The 15,829-nt window shown below is 43.9% G+C and overlaps 1 protein-coding gene across 15 annotated transcripts in view; it reads right to left on the bottom strand.

The window, feature by feature from the left end:
- PPP2R5C (protein phosphatase 2 regulatory subunit B'gamma) overlaps positions 1-15,829 on the bottom strand; it is a 131,895-nt gene that overhangs the window by 45,441 nt on the left and 70,625 nt on the right. For 14 of the 15 annotated variants that reach the window (XM_033420368.2, XM_033420371.2, XM_033420390.2 and 11 more), the window contains one exon: positions 7,501-7,700. The exons of the other annotated variant lie outside the window; for it this stretch is intronic. In XM_033420368.2, coding sequence (XP_033276259.1) covers positions 7,501-7,700 — 200 coding nt within the window. The remainder of the gene's footprint in view (positions 1-7,500; positions 7,701-15,829) is intronic. 15 annotated transcript variants of the gene reach the window in all.

Below are 15,829 nucleotides of genomic sequence, written 5' to 3'. Positions count from 1 at the left end.
AAATATACCCATCATCCCCAAAAGTTTCTTAGTACCCTTTTTTTTTTTTTTTTTAGGCCACACCGTGTAGCATACGGGATCTTAGTTCCCCAACCAGAGATTGAACCTGTGCCCCCTGCATTGGGAGCGTGCAGTCTTAACCACTGGACCACCGGGGAAGATCGCTTACTAGCCTTTTGGAAAAAAAAGTACATATAAATTAAGTCGGTGGCGGTTGGAGGTGGGGGTGGGTTTAGGTAGAATTGGCGAAGGGTGGAATACGGAAAAAGATTAACTTTTTTTCCTCTTTTTATATTTATTTCACTTATTTAAAATAAGCACACATTTAATAAAAACATCAAACAAAACAAAGGGTAATTCTCTCAAAATAAGAACACATCTCCAAGAAATGGCTCACGGGGTATTTGAAGTAGAAAAGTCACTCGCTGGATTTCCAAAAGCACTTTATGCCTTCATCTCCCCTTAGCTCATCGATGATGGCAGTGCTTCTTTACCCCACGTTACTGTGACTTTGGCAAAACAAAAACAACTAAGCAAAAAGAGGAATGCGTGATTTAAATCATTACCTGAAAGAAATCTGTAGACTATCGGAAGCTTCACTGGTTAATATACTTCCTTGAATTCAAAACATCCTTTCCTCTCTCATTTCCAAACTATCTTCACCCTTACAACAAGTAATACTTTCCAGTACACACTGTAAACATCAGATATAAAAACAGTAGAAGGAGACTGTCCAACATCAATCCTTAAATGAAACACGAGACAATCATCCTGGGGATCTGGGCATGATACCTCCCACAGGACCCAAGAAAAACTCCTCTGACCTTAACAGAAAATGTTGACTTGAACCCTAAGCATGAAAGAAAACTTGTAAGGTACTATCTAGTCATTTACAAGCAGTACGCATTAAAATACCGTGATGAACTCATTTTCCCTGGAAACCCAACATGAGTCCTGATAAGGACAGTACTGCTATTACACTATGCAGGACAAGGTTTGTTTTTTTTTTTTAAAAGAAAAACGCATTTATTGATTTTTGATAATGGCAAATGTGATACATGATCATCATGAAAATATTTTAAAATTATAAAAATTTACTCATAAAAGGGGAAAATCCACATAATCACACTATCTAAAGGCAGCTACTATTAACAGTTTGCTCTCTATTCCTCTAGAACACAGTCTCCCGGAAAGGTAAGGGTAGACTGCGTAAGGGCACATTCTGCATCTTTTTTTTTTTTAATTGATTAATTAATTAATTTTTGGCTGCATTGGGTCTTCATTGCTGCACGCGGGCTTTCTCTAGTTGTGGCGAGCAGGCGCTACTCTTTGTTGCGGTGCACGGGCTTCTCACTGCGGTGGCTTCTCTTGTTGTGGAGCACAGGCTCTAGGTGCGCGGGCTTCAGTAGTTGTGGCACGTGGGCTCCAGTAGCTGTGGCTCGCGGGCTCTAGCGCGCAGGCTCAGTAGTTGTGGCGCACGGGCTTAGTTGCTCCACGGCATGTGGGATCTTCCCGGACCAGGGCTCGAACCCGTGTCCTTGCATTGTCAGGCGGATTCTTAACCACTGCGCCACCAGGGAAGCCCCACACCCCACATCTTATTCACTGACTTCTACAGAGTAATCCAGCACCAAAGATGTGGGTAATTCTAGAGAGGTCCATCTTGACGTGAAGCACTTTTGAGCCATCCACTTCATTCAACCATTGATCTAACCGATTCCTTTTCTGACCTGCAGGTGGTTTCATCTGTGACTAAGACTAGTCTTAGTGCCCTTGTCCAGGCAGGAGACTCTAGAGTGAGCATTACTGAGCCTCTGACATCCCAAACCTTTCTCTCTGGAAACTGACAGCCCAGGGGGAGTTAAGAGTTGTCACAGGTAGTATATGAGGGCTTAACCTCAGGGGGCAAGGCAGGGAGGCCATTCAGAATGACCTGGAGAACACGTGTAAGCAAAGCGCTGCGACCCAGGAAACGCCGTTTCTGACCTGCTCCCAGGTGGCGCTGGTGCTGCGGCCTTGGAGCAGCGCTCTTTGAGACGAGTGGTTCGCACACTTTTTGGCCTCAGGACCCCTTTAAACTCCTAAAAATGATTGAGGATCCCAAAGAACTTCTGTTTATGAAAGTTATATCTATGGATATTGACTGCAGTAGAAATTAAAGCAGAGAAATTTTAAAAATATTCATTCGTTAAAAAATAGCAAACCCATTATGTCAGTATAAATATAAATTTAAAAAAAATAAATTTTTCATAACATTTGCTATTTCATAAAACAACTCATATTAAATAAAAGTATTTCCCAAAACAAATTCAGTGAGAAGAGTGGCACTGTTTCACATTTCTGCAAATCTCTTTACTGTCTGGTTTAATAAAAAACAGCTGGATTCTTACATCTGCTTCTATGTTCAGAATGTTAATTTGGTTGAAATTAGGAAGCAAAATCTGTCTCCAGCAGATATGTAGTTGGAAAAGGGAGGGGTATTTAATAGCCCTTTTAGATAATTGTGGACTTCTTTGATACTACACCAAAACTTGATAAGTGGTAGTTTACTAAAGGTTAGCTATTCTGTGGAATCGTAAATCTTATCAATGAGGGGGTCTCTAATTCACGAAAATCCACTGGTGTGTCTTGCATTTTGAACGGCTCTCTGGCCGATGAATGATTTTGGATCATCAGTTTTGGTCATTTAGAAAATACTGGCCTCACTGAATTATGTGTATTCATATATTTTAAATATATTGCCTATCGGACTGGACTGCTATGCTTTTTAAAAACAGAGTTATTGAGAGATAATTCACATATAACACAATCCACCCCTTTAAAGTGTACAATTCAATTGTTTTTAGTATACCCACAGGACTGTGCAGGCATCACCATGCCTCATTCCTTCTGTCGTGTGTATTAAAGATCTAATTCATTCAGAACGACACCAATCTCAGCAGGAGAGCTTGCAGCACCCGGAAGCTGAAGCTTGCACTGGTGGATACAAATCTTTCAAAATCCAAAATTTTGCCTGAAAGCTCAAATTTTATCTTTGGCAACAAACACTGTCAATTATTTTCCTTAAAGTGACATTCTTATTTTATTTTGTGAGAAAATGCTCCCTAAATATCCAAGTCTGAATAACCTGTTTGTCAGTCAATCTTCAAGCAAAAATGGTGTTCTGTGAAAAAAGTGGCTACACTATTAGCTTGATTTTGCTATCAGTGTTTTCACTATGAGAAAAATGCCAATGCCTGAAAAACAGATTAGTCAATTGAAAAAAAACAAAAACAGATGGCCGACTATATTTTAAAAATGAGTGAAATTAAGAGATAATGGAGTTTATGTAATTTAGGCCTGAGAATTTAGATGCCAGTTTTCCTTCCTGAGTAATTCTCCTTTTCATCCTCATCTCCCCTGAACCTAAGTTTTTGAAATCTGGAAAATAGAAGTCAGGCTAGAGGATCTATAAGGTTCCGTTAATTTCTAGGACTACAGTCTATGATGTATAAAAATACACAGCACACGTGAAAAGATGCTGACCATCATTAGCCAAGAGGGAAACGTAAATCAAAACCACAGTGAGGTCCTACCTCACACCTACTAGGATGGGTACATCAAAAAGACAGATAGTAACAAGTATTGAAAATGCGGAGAAACTGGAACCCTTATACCCTGCTGGTGGGAATAAATGGTGCAGCCACTTTGGAAAGCAGTCTGGCAGCTCTCCAAAACGCTAAACACATAGTGTTAACACGTCACCAGCAATTCCACTCCTAGGTAAACACTCAAGAGAAATGAAAACATATATGCACAAAAATCTTGTACATGAATGGTCACAGTAGCATTATTCATAACTGCTAAGTAGCAGAAATAACCCAAATGTCCATCCATGGATGAATAGATAAATAAAACGTGGTATATATTCATATAATGGAACATTATTTATTTATTATTTTTAAAATTTATTTATTTATGGCTGCGTTGGGTCTTCGTTGCTGCGGGCAGGCTTTCTCTAGTTGCGGCGAGCGGGGGCTACTCTTCGTTGTGGTGAGCGGGCTTCTTGTTGCGGTGGCTTCTCTTGTTGTGGAGCACGGGGTCTAGGCGTGCGGGCTGCAGTAGTTGTGGCACACAGGCTCAGTAGTTGTGGCTCATGGGCTCTAGGGCGCAGGCTCAGTAGTTGTGGCGCACGGGCTTAGTTGCTCTGTGGCATGTGGGATCTTCCTGGACCAGGGATCGAACCCATGTCCCCTGCATTGGCAGGCAGATTCTTAACCACTGTGCCACCAGGGAAGTCCCTGGAATATTATTTATCAATAAAAAGAAGTTCTGACACACGCTACAACATGGATGAAACTTGAAAACATTACGCTAAATGAAAGAAGGCCACATAGTGTATAATGCCATTTCTAAGAAAGATCCAGGTTAGGCAAATCTATAGAGACATAAAGTAGATGAGTAGTTACCAGGGGTGGGGAGTGGGGAGTGAGGGAGGAATGGCAGTAATGGTTAATGGGTATGGGATTTCTTTCAGGGGGATGAAAATGTTACAAAATTAGATGTGATGATGCCTGCACAGTCCTGTGAATACACTAAAGACAACCGACTTGTACATTTTAAAGGGGTAGATTGTATATGTGAATTACCTCTCAACAACTCTGTTAAAAAACATACAGCAGCACAGTCTAATAGGCAACATATTTAAAAGAAGTAAGCGTAAGAAGTATAACATCTGTAGAGCTTTGGATTCTTCACAGTAAGTAGGCATTAACGTCTTTAAAAATACTACGACAGGGACTTTCCTGGTGGTCGAGTGGTTAAGACTCCACATTTCCACTGCAGGGGGCATGGGTTCGATCCCTGGTTGGGGAGCTAAGATCCTGCATGCCGCATGACGCGGCTGAAAAAACCAAAACAAAACGAAACAAAAAACAACTATGACAAAACAAAAATACACACACACACACACACACACACACCAGGCAATCCTTCAAGCAAGTTGGCTGAGTGCCACTTCAGTGGTACGCACACCAGGGGCGTCCAGAGGGAACTACAAAGGGGCCCCCACTTTTTCCACCTGCCCTGCTGGGTCCAGGCACTGCCTGGGGTGGAGGCCTTCCATTGGCTGCTTGAAATCTGCACCCACTCGCTACTCCTGAGAGGGTTAGAAACCACTGCCAAGTACCATCCCCACCACACGCCGCCTTCATCATCATATCTGTCATCAATGCCTTCTGTCTTTATAGAAAACAAAACAACAGCAAACAAAACAGAAATCCTCTCTGCCCCACACCACTCATTCAAGCTCGAGGTAAGGGAACGGCTGTGCTCTCTCCTGCCCTCGCTCCAGTCAGAGGACAGAATGGACGGTCTGTCCCCTGTTCTCTCAAGTGACGCGGAAAAGCGCCTCTTGTGCACATATCTTCATGGGACAGTGTAACTCATCTTGTACCAGATTTCTCTCTGCACCTTCTTCCCGCCTCATGGGCAGTCCTGTAACTCTACCTACTTCCCCCGTTTCACCTTCTTCACTGCCTTACCTTAACCTAAAATGACATATTACTGGTCAGAGCCTTGGGAGGGCAGAAGCCTTGGTCACCACTCTACTTCCTCATCTGAAAAAGTGCTCAGCGCATACTCGGGAAGTGTCTGCTACGTGCTTTAGGGGCAAAATAAAGTGGCCAATACTCTGAAGATGGCTTGAATTTCCGGGTGGGGAACAAAGCTAAGACGGCAGGAGGAGAACCTGGCTATTAGGACATGGTTTTAACAGGGAGATGAGGAGTAATGATTATTTAATCTAAAAAAAGTCTCAAGGGCTTCCGGTCTCCTAGGTGGTTCTGGTAATGCGCACCGCCTCTGTGAAACGCACGGGAGAGACTGATTCAAGCAGGCAGGCCCGACGTGGTGCAAGGGCAGGGCTCTGACCCCAACCCGCCAAGCCTCGCCTCACTGGGCTCCGCAGACTCCTCCCTCCTGGGTTAAGAGTGGGACTCAGGGACTGCAGGCAGCAGAGGCTCTGTCGAAACTGAAAAACCTTCCATACGTGTCATTTAATATAGAATAAACTTACGTGTTTATAAATTTAATAGATGACATATTAGTACATGTAATTCAAAAAGAGAATGAATTTAATATATAATAAAGCAGCATTTAAAATCAACGGAGAAAATGGAATGTTCAACACACAATGTAGGGACTAATGATTTTTCAATCATTTTATAAGACAAAGTTATATCCCTACCCTGAGCCATTAAAAAAAAAAAGTTCCAGGAGGATTACAAAATGTACTGTGAACAACAGAATTATGAGAGTGTTAGGAGAAAGTATTAGGGATTTTTCTTTGTGATTCTGGGGTTTGGGAGGCCTTCCAGAGTAATTGAGAGTTGAAACCGAGAGGGAAAAAAAGACATTCCGCAATTTTCCTTAGTCTGAATGGGTGAGGTTTTTGAGGATTTACTGCTCAGTATATGCTTGTGACGGTTCTTCTGGTGGGAGTCTGGTGGAGGAACCCAAACGGCTCTCACAGTCCTAGGCTGACTACAGGCTGGTAAATTCTGAACTGTAAGAGTTAACAGTAATAAATTAATCAGGTTGATCTCAACTTTGGATACAACAGATTGTGAATGCAAAAAGAACCCGACTTTCTTTTTCCAAAGCAAACATACTAACGTAAGAAAGAAACATATTTTAGGTCAACGAGTCTAGTCAATTTTGAAATATATAGCTTTGGGGAAAAAATCAGAAACTTAAGGAGTTCAATGGAAATCAGCATTTAAAATTTTATGTTAAGCCACGAGGATTCCCTAGTAACTGGGGAGTACTATTTCAAAAGCAGACAAAACACCAACAATTCAAAAAAGCTCAAGAGAAAACTGGAGTTCAGTGTCAAACGTAAGAGTTTTAGTAATGGTATCACATGAAATGTTTCCAGGCGGTAGTGACTGAGGTCACAATGGGACCTGCAAAGGACCCGGGAACAGGAGACTGAGATTTTGGGGCTGAATGAAACCAACGATGAACTAACTGCAGGATGACAAGAGCTGGGTGCATCTCAGCTCATCAGGGTGGACTGTCCTGACACCAGCTTGGTCCCACCACTGTCTTAACTCCTCCCCATCATTAGAATTTTCCTGTACATGTATGGACAACATGCTTACTTCTAAATTATATATGAGCACTATTACATTAATGTTATATATCTTAAAAAAGATTTAAAGAGGGTAAGGCAGTAAGTACAAATGAAAGTTCTAACATTTCTACCCCACAGGGTAGTTGTGAGGATTAAATGAGTTAACACATGTAGGGCACTTTCGTCCCTAGAAGGTCCCTCGCTGTAATCCAGGACATATTACAAAGATTTTCATTCTTCGAGGTACAAGTACAAATTTTTGAACAGCAGGATTTTTTCGTGGCAAGTGTCATGTTAGGCTCAAATGTCTTAGCACAGTCTAAGAATATCAGAGTCCTGTTTGTAACTCAGGTTTGGGACACGCTGGTTAAACCGTAATCACTTACCATATGGACTACTTCTGGGTAAATAGGCTCTGTGATCACATTCCGATTATGGGTGATATATTCTACCATTTCACTTAAAGCAGCTCGTTTTACTTCCTTCCACTTTAGGTCACTTAGTGGATCGGAAACAAAGTCAAAGAGGACACAACACTGACGTAACTTCTGGATAAAAAGCTTCTCTTGATCAGCAGGAGGAACATCTGAAAAGGAGAAAGCAAAGTATATTGACTGCAAAAATGCTTAACCCAGAATTATTGTGAAATACTTTTAAGCTTTCTACTATTTTTATTTCTAATTAATAGAGATTCAAGAAACAAGAGATGGGGCTTCCCTGGTGGCGCAGTGGTTGAGAGTCCGCCTGCCGATGCAGGGGACACGGGATCATGTCCCGGTCCGGGAAGATCCCACATGCTGCGGAGTGGCTGGGCCTGTGAGTCATGGCCGCTGAGCCTGCGTGTCCGGAGCCTGTGCTCCGCAACGGGAGAGGCCACAATGGTGAGAGGCCTGCGTACCGCCAAAAAAAAAAAAAAAAAAAAAAAAAAGAAATAAGAGATGGGGTAGGGGTGAATTGAGGTTAAACATTCCTTAAAGAAAATGAAAGGAAAAAAGAACAGCTAGTCACTGCTCAGATCATATGCTTCGTATGATAAAGTTTCTATACTTTTTAACTCTCTGAAGACACGTCCAGAGTTACTGTTCAAAATAAATTCCTTCTAAATGCATTCATTCAACAAACATAACCTAGCACCAATGATCACATGCTGGCACTGTGCTGGGCAGTGGAACAAGAGGCAAAAACCACAGCCCCGGTGTGGGGTGAGGGGCACGGACACCCACACCGCGTGACAGCTGCAACAGGTACAGGCAAGGTAAGAAAAGGTCACAGGAAAGATGCTCCCTCAGGTCTGCTGTTGCTCTGGACTTCCAGGGGAAGGGCACGGTGGCCGTCCATTGGCCAGCTGGCAAACAACAAGTGGCATCAGTGTGGAGCTTGCCCAAACGAGCTGTCACACACACGCTGTGAGGGTCTCCACCCTGGTGCCCCACACAAAGCACATCTCCTCCTCAATGCGGGCTATGGTCAATGCACATTACACATGATGTCAACAATGTAGAAAGAGCGCAAATGATAATATTACTGAGGGAGTGCTTACCAGGGCCAGGTGCCATATTAAAAGCTTTATACATATTTACAAAATGTAATCTTTGCAATGACATAACAGAGACGAGATACAGGCATAGAGGGTCAGTGCAGGGCTGGAAAGTGATGGAGCTCTGTGTGACTTTCTAGAATTCTGGGAGGTCTGGAAAACTCCAATCTGCCAGTGTGAGCTTGACAGCTTTTTTCAGTGAAAATGAGATCAGTGGTGATATTAACGAATAGGGTTTATAGACACATTGACTGAAATGTGTCCAAGATCTGCAAAATGGCTCCAAAGATCTCCATGACTCAGTGAACCAGTATTTTCCACGTGATCAATAAATGGTGTTACAGTATCAGTCAAGGGCAAAAGAGCCATTCAAAGGGCAAGAGAGTCCACTGGTTTTTGTTTTTTAAAATTAATTAATTTATTTATGGCTGTGTTTTGGGTCTTTGTTGCTGCGCGTGGGCTTTATCTAGTTGCAGTGAGCGGGGGCTACCCTTCGTTGCAGTGCGCGGGCTTCTCACTGCGGTGGCTTCTCTTGTTGCGGAGCACCGGCTCCAAGCACGCGGGCTTCAGTAGTTATGGCACGTGGGCTCAGCAGTTGTGGCGCACGGGCTTAGTTGCTCCGTGGCATGTGGGATCTTCCTGGACCAGGGCTCGAACCCGTGTCCCCTGCATTGGCAGGCGGATTCTTAACCACTGCGCCACCAGGGAAGTCCCAGTCCACTGGGTTTTAATGTAATAAAGTGTATAGAGAGTTTATTCACATGGTTTCAGATTCCACATTGCAGATTCGTTCAAGAAACTTCTCGTTTGTTAAGTTTTGGTGTAGTAAAGAAAGAAAATGTCCACAACTATCTGAAAAGCCTATTAAAATACTCCTCCTTTTCCCAATCAGTGTCTTCCTACATTGTTTCAACCAAAACATGTGGCAACAGACTGAATGCAGAGGCACACAGGAGAATCCAGCTCTCTCCTATTAAGCCAGACATTAAAAAGATTTGCAAAAAGAGAAAATGATGCCACCCTCTCACTAAACTTGTCTTTGTTTTAGGAAATATGGCTATTTTCATAAAAGTGTGATATTTCTGTTAACATGTAATAAGGTTTATTATTTTTAATGAATTAATAAACACACATTTTTTCTGGTTTAATTTCTAGCGTGGTCAGTATCGGTAGCCAAATCCGCATAAACAAAAGCTCTCTGGGTCCTACATAGCTTTTAGGAGCGTGAAGGGGTCCTGAGATCAAAGCTGCTGAGTGCCCTTCCCCACAACAGCCGGCACCCCAGTGGGCGCCTGGGGGCGGGGCCTGGCGCTCCTGCTTCCCCCCGCCTCTCTCTGCCTCAGAGCCCGCCCCGCCCACCCCGCTTTCCTTTCCTGCCCTAACCGCCCCCTCCTGTTCGGGGTTCTTGCTCAGGCCTCCCTCCCTGCCTGGTCAGAGAGGACGTACTCCTGGGCTGTCTTTAAGCTCCTACTGCCTTGAACAGGCAGCTGCCTTGCTGGGCACTTCTTCCCCATCTAGCTGCTGTCTGCAGACAGGTCCCAGGTGATTGTTTCCTGGTTCTCGGTACCCCCTAATGCCCAGTGTGGAGTCCTGCAAACAGCAGGCACTCAGCACAGACACCGGAATGGCCCATTTCCTGGGGAGCTCCCCTAGTTCCCACACTGCACGCAGAGGTCAGCAGTGCACAGCCGGTCCAAGGGGTGAGGACATGCTGCCTGAAGGGTACTCAGGGGACCATGGGAACCGAACTGTGATCCAGAAACATTCTGAGTCCAGGTGACTGGAATCACGTAAATGAGTATTAGTCACTATAATGTCTGGGTATCTGTACATGCAGATATCCAGCCCTTTTCAATGAAAAGCTCCGTGCTTGACTTCAGTCCTCACTCAACTCTACACCTCTGCTCACCCTCCACTTTGCCAGGATCATCTTAAATGAGAGCATTTTGTAGCCACAGCTTGTATACGTGGAACCTTCTGGCTTTCTCATGTCCTTGGTGCCGCAGAGAACTGAGAAGCCCACATTTACCCCTAAGAGCTACCTGATGATGACTTAGCTGTCACCAAAACACTAAAACAAACCTATTATGGTAAGAAGGAAGAGCAGAGTAAAATCTTTTCCTTTTTTCATAGAATTTCTATCTAAAATTCTTCTAAAAAGCAAGGAAATCTCAACTTTCTGGAAATTGTCAATTCTCCCAGGGTTCCAGACAGGTAAGGTGTTACTATACTATTTTCGTTTATAGTTTATAAAAAAAAAGTTTGTGAGCATAATCTCATGAACTCTTTTATTATTATTATCATTATTATTATTTTTGTTTGTTTTTTTGCAGTACGCGGGCCTCTCAGTGCTGCGGCCCCTCCCGTCGCGGAGCACAGGCTCCGGACGTGCAGGCTCAGCGGCCATGGCTCATGGGCCCAGCCGCTCCGCGTCATGCAGGATCCTCCCGGACCGGGGCACGAACCCGGGTCCCCTGCATCGGCAGGCAGACTCCCAACTGCTGCGCCACCAGGGAAGCCCTCTTTTATTTTTTAACACCTCATTTGGTTACATTTACAACTGCACTGTTTAAAAAAAAGTATATTATACCAATCAAGTTGAATATAGTTGTAAAAATATTGCATCCATAGCCCCTATCAAATATTTCCATATGGTTTTTGAATGCAAGTTAATTTAGCTTCTTATTGGTCACCATATATTAAAAATCTTTACTTTCTGCTGCGTTAACAGGACTGTACCACTGGGAATAAAAATGAGTGGAGGTGGCAGAAGAATATGCTTTTTTACCTTTCTGTATTCTGATTCTTTAACAGTGTGAGTTATTTTTGTAATAATTAAAAAATAAGCTCTTTAAAAACTATTAAGTTAGCACTGCTAATCTTGAAAGAAGAAAAAAGGTATGACAGAATACAACCTGTATCTGACTTTACTGTTCTCATTATCATGTAATGTGAACCAAATGATAAAAACTAACTGGGACTGACACTGTTGGTATATTACACTTCAGTGTTTGGTATTCAAGAGTGCCTGACTCTTAGGTAATAAACCATGACCCTGGATTTGACCCAATTCTTACAATTACTCCTACGAAGCAGAATTTTAAAAAAAAGAATGGATTTTGAATTCTGCCCATGAGTGACACTGGCTTACTTTAATTTTAAACTGTACACGGACTACTAACACCAACATTCTTGTTTCAGGACATATTAATGAGCAGTCTTAAGCCCGGAAGAGAATACCAACTAAATAGCATAATATGAGACAAAATTCTGTAGCCTGTGGGCACTGTCAGGAACCCCGTGACAGGGCTCTGTAACTAGAAAGGGGTGTGAAGAGGACAGCTGCCCAGGACAAGTCCCAGGACACCACCCAGAGGCCCAACACCATATTGAGTCCTCTGACCTAAGAGAAAGAGGAACACGGAAGAGGCAATCACCGTTTTGGCTGGAGAACACTGTTAACGTTAATTAATATATCCTTTTATTATTATTTTTCACGTTAAGCGCTGTAACATTCTTCTACACAAATAATATCACAAGTACCTTATGTTTGTATAAATCTTTTCGCCCCCTCCCCACCTCCCCAAACTATTTTCACTGATTTGTTAATGTGAACTTGGGATACTTCCCAATTATTTCAAGGTAAATCCTTGATGATACCAGGAGCAAACCACATGGACATACTCATGCAAAACCTGCAGGGGGCGAGGACCAGAGAAAAGACTCCAACCCATGGCACCTGAAGGTGAGAACGGATCATCCTTCTAAAAACATACGTACTAAAGGGAAGCCTGTAATTAATAAATGATGCAAAGGGATGTTTAATGAAGTTACCCAGAGTGGGGGGCAGCCCCCATTTCTGGCTTTGTGAGTGTTCCTGGTCCCACGGTGGAGGAGGGCAGCGTTCTCACATCAGTGGCACGCCAGACCAAGCTATAAGGAGTGGACACCTCCACTGACCCCTGACCTCCAAAGTGGAGGTGAGCCCTGGGGGCTACCCAAGGTGATGACAGTAGAACTTCTACTTATATTTTCTTCTGCAAAGAATAACAAAGTAAGATGCACTGATATTTAATATAGGAATTGAGCACTGGAGGTGTGTGCTTGAGACTACTCTACTGCCAGGTAAGTCTGATCAAGGGTCTGGAGGCCACTGCTGGGCAGTGGGCAGGCCTTCCCAAGTGAATCCTAAATGACTGAGCATGTCACAGCTGACTCCACAGGTGTTTTGAGCATTTGGGCACCTCAATTACTGAAGGGACCGATGGACGTGACAATAAATTTTAACCACCAAATTGTAGGATAGGACATGATAAGGCTACATCACTAAACTATCACTGTATGTGAAGAGTCATCATGTGAACTCTATTTGTGAGTAGAAAAACTATGGGGAAAAAAAAAAAAAGCCAAGCCCACTTCCACATGACACGTCTTGGTGGTGAGGAGAAACATTCCAAGACACAAAAAGGACCAACTTTCAGTAGGACAGTCACAGAAAGACAGGCCTTTCTAGCACGGAGATGATGGCTTTTCTCAAATAAACATAACCCCAATGAGACAAAAAGCCAGAGCTGCACAGACCACAGGCCCAGAGAACATCACCTGGAGAGATGCCCTCAGAGGCACGCCCGTAAGGGTGGGAACCACTTCGCGCTCGCTCATGTACTCTTTCTGCTAAGCAGCTAAGGCAGACTGACTTTCAGAGACCCCCGTGCGTCCACCGCTCCCCGCCCCCCGCCCTCCCAGCACTTGTGCCACCTTCCTGACAGTATGGGGCCACGAGTCTACGAACATGTGCCTGTCCTGAGCCTGCAGACAAGAGACACCACACAAAACCAGCGTGCAAACTCTCCAAAAGGACAGAGCCAATCCTTCAGCTCTGGGGTCCTCTTGTCTTTCCAATGTATTTATTCTTAGTACAAAGTGAGCAGGAATAAAGTTGAATCCAATTACTAACAATTTGGAGTAAATTTGGGATTCGTCATTAATATGCACTAATCCACTTAGTTCTATTTCGCATACGAGAACACTTAGCAGATGGCAAGTTTCCCCCACCGAGAAAAGTTCGGCGGTATTACTTTGTTTTTGAAAGTAAAATTCATGCACCATTTTTGAAATGACCATTTCCCCACGGCCTCCTGCGTCTCCTCTGTCCTGGATCAAGTGTCTGCGGACACGAGAGCCCTTCTGCTGCACCATCGCTTCTCTGGGCACCAACACCACGGACTCTCAGAGCCTTACAACGGGCCTTACTATGTGTGAGCCTAAGTTCCTTCCCCTTGCTCTGCTTCATGTCTTGACTATTCACGGCCCTTCAAATTTCCCCTATCAATATGAGGAGAACAGTAGTCGCTGCAATATTGAATCTTTCAATCCATGAACATGGAATATTTCTCCAATTACTTTTTTCCTTAAGTGTCTTTCAATAAAATTTTACAATTTTCTCCTAAAAACATAAATCTAAAAAATAAATCATTTTTTAGATTTATTCTTAGGTATTTATTAAGTTCTGATGCTACTGTAAATTGTACCTTTAAAAAGACTGAAGAATTTTCTAACTGCTGCTGTGATCTAGAAAAGAACAGATTTGGGGTATTACTTTTGTACCTAGCTACCTCGACTCTTACTAATCCTACCGGCGTATCTGCAACTCCCTTCGGTTTTCTGTGTATGCCACCCTCTCACTTGGAAATGCCCACACTGTTCTCTTCCCTGCCTGAGCAACGCGCTGCAAGGAAGCGGTGAGAGCGGCTCCCTCATCTCCGTGCCCTCTCAGAGGGAAGCTCTTGCTAGCTCCCCACCCATAGCTCCCCACCCAGTTCGATGCTTACCCCCAGACTCTCTAGATAACGCTTCCCAGATTAAGGAGCTGACCTGCAGGCTCAGTGCCACCCCAATCCACAACCAACAGAGAATTCGGTGAAGTGCTAAGTGACTTCTAAAAGGTATTATGTGGAAAAGCAAAGGGTCAACACCAACCAAGACCCTTGGAGAAGAACGGCAGGGTGGGGGGACTTGCTGTTCCAGAAATCTAGACTCACTGGGGAAGCTTCATAAATGACAATGGCCCAGCCCTGTACTGCCACAGAGAACAGAGCCCAGAACAGGCCTGTACAGACGTGGATAACTGATTTAGGACAGACTGGATTACAGAACAGTGACGAAAGATCAGTCTTTGAAAATATGGCGCTGGGACAGAAAGGAAGGAAGAAAGGAGAAAGAAAAGAAGAAGAAATTGGACCACATTATATGCAAAAATAAAAAATAAGTTCCTGGAGGGTTAGGACTTCAATCTGAAAGACAAAACTCTAATGCTTTTAGAAAATAATACAAAAGAATATCTCATAGAGAGAAAGAAGTAGAGGACTTCTTAAGACCTAAGAACTGTAATCATTACAAGACTGATATATTGAACTATACAAAATCAAACATTTTTCTTCATCGAGACACCACAAAGAATGAACAGACAAGCCACAGAGTGGGGGAACTATTTGAATACATATAGCCAATGAATTAATGTCCAGAATATGTAAGCATTTCCAATAAATCAGTAAGAAATATTCAGAGTACCAACAGAAAAGTAGGCAAACGTCTTAACCAAGCACTTCATGAATATACCCCAAAGCCTAATCACTCATGAAAGGCTGTCACTCATTTATGGCCAGAGGAATGCAAATTAAAACCACAACGAGAGGGACTTCCCTGGTGGCGCAGTGGTTAAGAATCCGCCTGCCAATGCAGGGCACATGGTTTGATCCCTGGCCAGGAAGATCCCACATGCCGCGGAGCAACTAAGCCCGTGCGCCACAACTACTGAGCCTGCGCTCTAGAGCCCATGTGCCACAGCTACTGAAGCCCGCGTGCCTAGAGCCCGTGTTCCGCAACAAGAGATGCCACCATGGGCTTCCCTGGTGGCGCAGTGGTTGAGAGTCCGCCTGCCGATGCAGGGAACACGGGCTCGCGCCCCGGTCCGGGAAGATCCCACATGCCGCGGAGCGGCTGGGCCCGTGAGCCATGGCCGCTGAGCCTGCGCGTCCGGAGCCTGTGCCCCGCAACGGGAGAGGCCACAACAGTGAGAGGCCCGTGTACCGCAAAAAAAAAAAAAAAAAAAAAAAAAAAAAGAGAAGCCACCGCAATGAGAAGCCCACGCACCTCAACGAAGAGTAGCCCCCACTCGC

This window comes from Orcinus orca, chromosome 2 (genome assembly GCF_937001465.1).
Source record: "Orcinus orca chromosome 2, mOrcOrc1.1, whole genome shotgun sequence".
Taxonomy (NCBI): Eukaryota; Metazoa; Chordata; class Mammalia; order Artiodactyla; family Delphinidae; genus Orcinus; species Orcinus orca.
The sequence above is the reverse complement of the archived record's forward strand: the minus strand, read 5'-3'. Positions and strand labels throughout refer to the sequence as shown.